This window comes from Plutella xylostella, chromosome 13, assembly GCF_932276165.1.
Source record: "Plutella xylostella chromosome 13, ilPluXylo3.1, whole genome shotgun sequence".
Classification (NCBI taxonomy): domain Eukaryota; kingdom Metazoa; phylum Arthropoda; class Insecta; order Lepidoptera; family Plutellidae; genus Plutella; species Plutella xylostella.
Genome location: NC_063993.1, coordinates 4,767,348 through 4,771,148, shown reverse-complemented (window position 1 = coordinate 4,771,148; position 3,801 = coordinate 4,767,348). Strand labels below are relative to the sequence as shown.

The 3,801-nt window shown below is 46.6% G+C and overlaps 1 protein-coding gene across 1 annotated transcript; it reads left to right on the top strand.

Moving 5' to 3' along the window:
- Positions 1-351: 351 nt before the first annotated feature.
- On the top strand, positions 352-3,425 carry LOC125489344. Its single transcript, XM_048625027.1, has 2 exons — positions 352-358; positions 820-3,425. The coding sequence occupies exons 1-2, from the start codon at positions 352-354 to the stop codon at positions 3,423-3,425; spliced, it is 2,613 nt and encodes an 870-aa protein (XP_048480984.1).
- Positions 3,426-3,801: the final 376 nt, after the last annotated feature.

The following is a 3,801-nucleotide window of genomic DNA, read 5'->3' as shown; positions in this document are numbered from 1 at the left end:
TGTGTAGATATATCAGCTGTCCGACACCCATAACACAGGTTCTGCCTAGCTTGGGGTCGGATGGCCGTGTGTGAGATGTCCCCACATATTTATTTATAACGTGGCAGGGAGTACCTGCATGTGAGTGTGTGGTATGAGTGGACAATGGTGTTTTGTTCAGAAACAATATTCTTAGTTAAACCCTTAATTGTGTGAAATGTGCATTGGTATAATTAAAGTCCTTGTGTTAGGCCAAAATTGAGAAACCATGAATATATTATTTTAAGACTTCTGAATTCGTTAGAAATCTTAATCTTTTTTTACATGGTACGGGGCTAAATAACTCTTTTTATAATTAAACTCAAACACGAAATGTTTGGTGATTCATCGATTTCCTTATAATAAGAACTCACTGTCAGTTTCACACTTGAGTATGCAGAACAGCGCTGTGATTGGCTGAATTGGCTTTGAGCAGGACTTAAGTTCATACTAAGGTGGATTAACTGACGCCAGAAACTGGGCCTCAGTGTTATAATATAGTCACGTTGTTGAATCGCGTGTCTCTCATAACTTTGCAGTCCACTGCTGGCCGGTGACAGGCGCGCCCACCGGATATTGATTTACAGCGAGCAATGAAGCGCAGCTCCGCCTGCAGCCTCCTCCACGCTATCATATTAGCTTTGTGTCGTTTAGCTTACCGCGTCCAATTTAATATATATTTAATAAAATCTACGACAATTTTAAATTACAAACTAGCATCCTCATACTGTCGTACTACTGTTGAGCACGGAGGTACATGTTTATATGTTAAAAATAATATTAATAAAATTGCCTCAATAGACGTAGTATGTGAACTATCCGTAGAACAAGTGTGCGAAGTATCTGCTATAAAATTAATTGATTTTGAGTTATTGATTGCGTGTATTTATAGGTCCAATTTGACGCACTGCAATGAATTCTTCCCTGTGTTTGAGAACGTGTTGGATAAAATAGTCGAGTTAAATTTTAGAAACATAATTATAGTTGGCGACTTCAATATTGACACCTTAGTGACGTCTCCCAACACCAAAAAGCTGACAGACATCCTATATGCTCATGACCTGGTGAACGTTGTGGACTTCCCTACTCGCGTGCGCGGCGCATCCCGCACCTCGCTGGACCATGTGTACGTGTGGCGCGGCGCCGGCGCCTCCGCCCGCGCCGCGCCCGTCACCACGCACGTCGGCGACCACCTCGCCGTGCGCGCGCAACTCGACTGCGTGCCCGCCTGTCCCGCGCCAGCCACTGTCACCACTAGACAAATGACTCGCGCGAATAAAATGACTTTTGTCGCATCAGTCGAAAGCGTAGATTGGCAGGCCTTTTACACCTGTCCAATCAGAAGCGTGGACGATGATGCCAAAAGTATAATTAACACCCTATACAATAAAATTCAAATATGCTTTCCTCTACGTACCACGACTATACGAACACAGTGTGATCAATGGGTTTCAGAGGAAATACTCAACACAAAGAGAACTATTTTTGACTTGCTGGAGCTAAACGCAAAACTTGACGACCCAGACCTTCATAGGCTGGTGAATATTTACACTGACAAATACAAAATAATGTTGACACGTGAACGGACGAGTCATTTGTCTAACAAAATTTGTGACAGTGAAAATAAGTGCAAGGCGATGTGGCAAGTAGTGAATGAGGAACTAGGACGCCATTCTCGGACCTCGGTCGACTTCACGGACCTTGTGAAGACGCCAGAGGGGTGCAAATACGCCTCAAAAGTGGAGCTCCTCACCGCAATGAACAAGCGTTTTGTTGAGGCCGCCACCGAGTGCAACGCCCCAAAGGCAGACCTCCTGATGTCCCGTGCGATGTTGGGCTCCGTGCGCCGCCCACTAGACCGATCTCTGCGGTTCAGGCTCTTTACGCCGCGGGAAGTCCATATTATCATTACTAGGCTGATTCCACCTAAACCGAGTAAAGATATTTATGATATGTCCTGCGACCTAATGAGACTGATCGCACCGTCGGTCTGTACCACGCTGGCTGCTCTCTATAACCGATGCATACGCGAGGGGATATATCCCGTGTCCCTTAAGCGCGTAAAAATTTCACCAATCTTTAAGGGCAAAGGGAAAAAGGAGGACGGGAACGCGTATCGGCCTGTTGCTATTATCCCAGCTCCTGCAAAAGTTCTAGAGAGCGGCATCAGCGCGCGGCTCACGGAGTTCCTCAACGACGCGGACGTGCTGACCGAGCGGCAGTACGCGTACCGAGCGGGCCGGTCCACCACGGACCTGACGCGCGAGGTGGTGTGGCAGGTGCTGCGCGCGCGCGACGCTAACCGGCATGTCGCTGTCCTATGCTGCGACCTGTCGAAAGCTTTTGATGTGGCCGATCACTCCATCGTCACGGCCAAACTGGAGCACTATGGGGTCAGGGGACCTGCCCTCAATCTCCTTAGCGACTTCATGTCAGATAGACAACAAGTTGTGGTGGGAGAGAGAGGGCTGGTTAGGTCACTCGAGATGGGAACTGAGATCGGGGTTCCGCAAGGTTCGTCGGTCTCCAACATTATATTTTCCCTACTGATGAATGACCTACCTGATTCCATACCTGACGCTCACGTGACGATGTATGCTGACGACGTTGCAGCGACTGTCACTGGAAGCTCAGTCGAAGACCTGGAGGAGCGGCTGTGTGTAGTTGCCGGGCAGCTTGCTAAATGGTTTCGGATCAATGGCTTAGCCTTAAATCCGAAGAAAACTCACCTGCTGCACTTTAACCTGGCAGGTAGGCGCGGTCGCCCACTCCAGGTGACACTTGAGAACGAGACCTTGTCGCAAGTCAATGAGACCTGCTTTCTAGGGTTCAGACTGGACAGCGGCCTGTTCTGGGATGCGCACATCGACTGGCTGTGCGGCCGACTCGGGGGCGCGTGCTTCGCGTTGTCGCGGCTCGCAGCCACCGTCCCGAGTGAGGTGGTGAGATCGTGCTACTTTGCCACGATCCAGTCTCTCCTCACATATGGGATCGAGCTGTGGGGCCGCGCGGCTGACTGGCACAGGGTATTCGTCATGCAGAAAAGAGCAGTGCGTGCTATAGCCCGAGTACGATGCGATGAGTCGGCACGTGACCATTTCATCGCGCTCAATCTGCTGACGGTACCCTCCTTGTACATACTGCAGGTAGCCTTGTTTGTCAGGAAAAATCTGCAGTTGTACAAGCAAAGCCAAAGAGCCAGACGCGCGGGGCAGCTGCTCGCCGTCCAGCACCGGCTGGCGAGGTGTGCGCAGTCCGTGCACGTGTGTGGCCCGGAGGTCTACAACGCTTTACCTACTGAGATCAAGGATGCGCCGTCACTGCCAGCTTTTAAACAATGTCTAAAAAGGTGGCTTGTCCAGCACGCCTTCTACACTGTGGGTGAATTCATTAGCAGGAAGACTTAAATTATATTTGATTTTTTTTGTATTCTTTACTTATAACTACTGACATGTATATTCTTTTAAATTTTTTATTCTTGACATTTGATTATTGTATAATTTACCATTGACTATCTATTATATTATTTATCTTGACATTTTATTATTGTATAATTTACCATTGACTATCTATTAGTATTTGAATTTTTGTACTACTACGTACATTTAAATGTTATTTTAGTATTTAATTTTAGTTTAGGTATGACTTAATTTTTTATATTATTATTATTTTATTTATTTTTTCCCTGACATGTAATGAATATTATGAATAATAAATACAATACAATACAATACAATAATTAAATCATTTACTACACAACACTTTCTGCGGGGCAAAAATTAA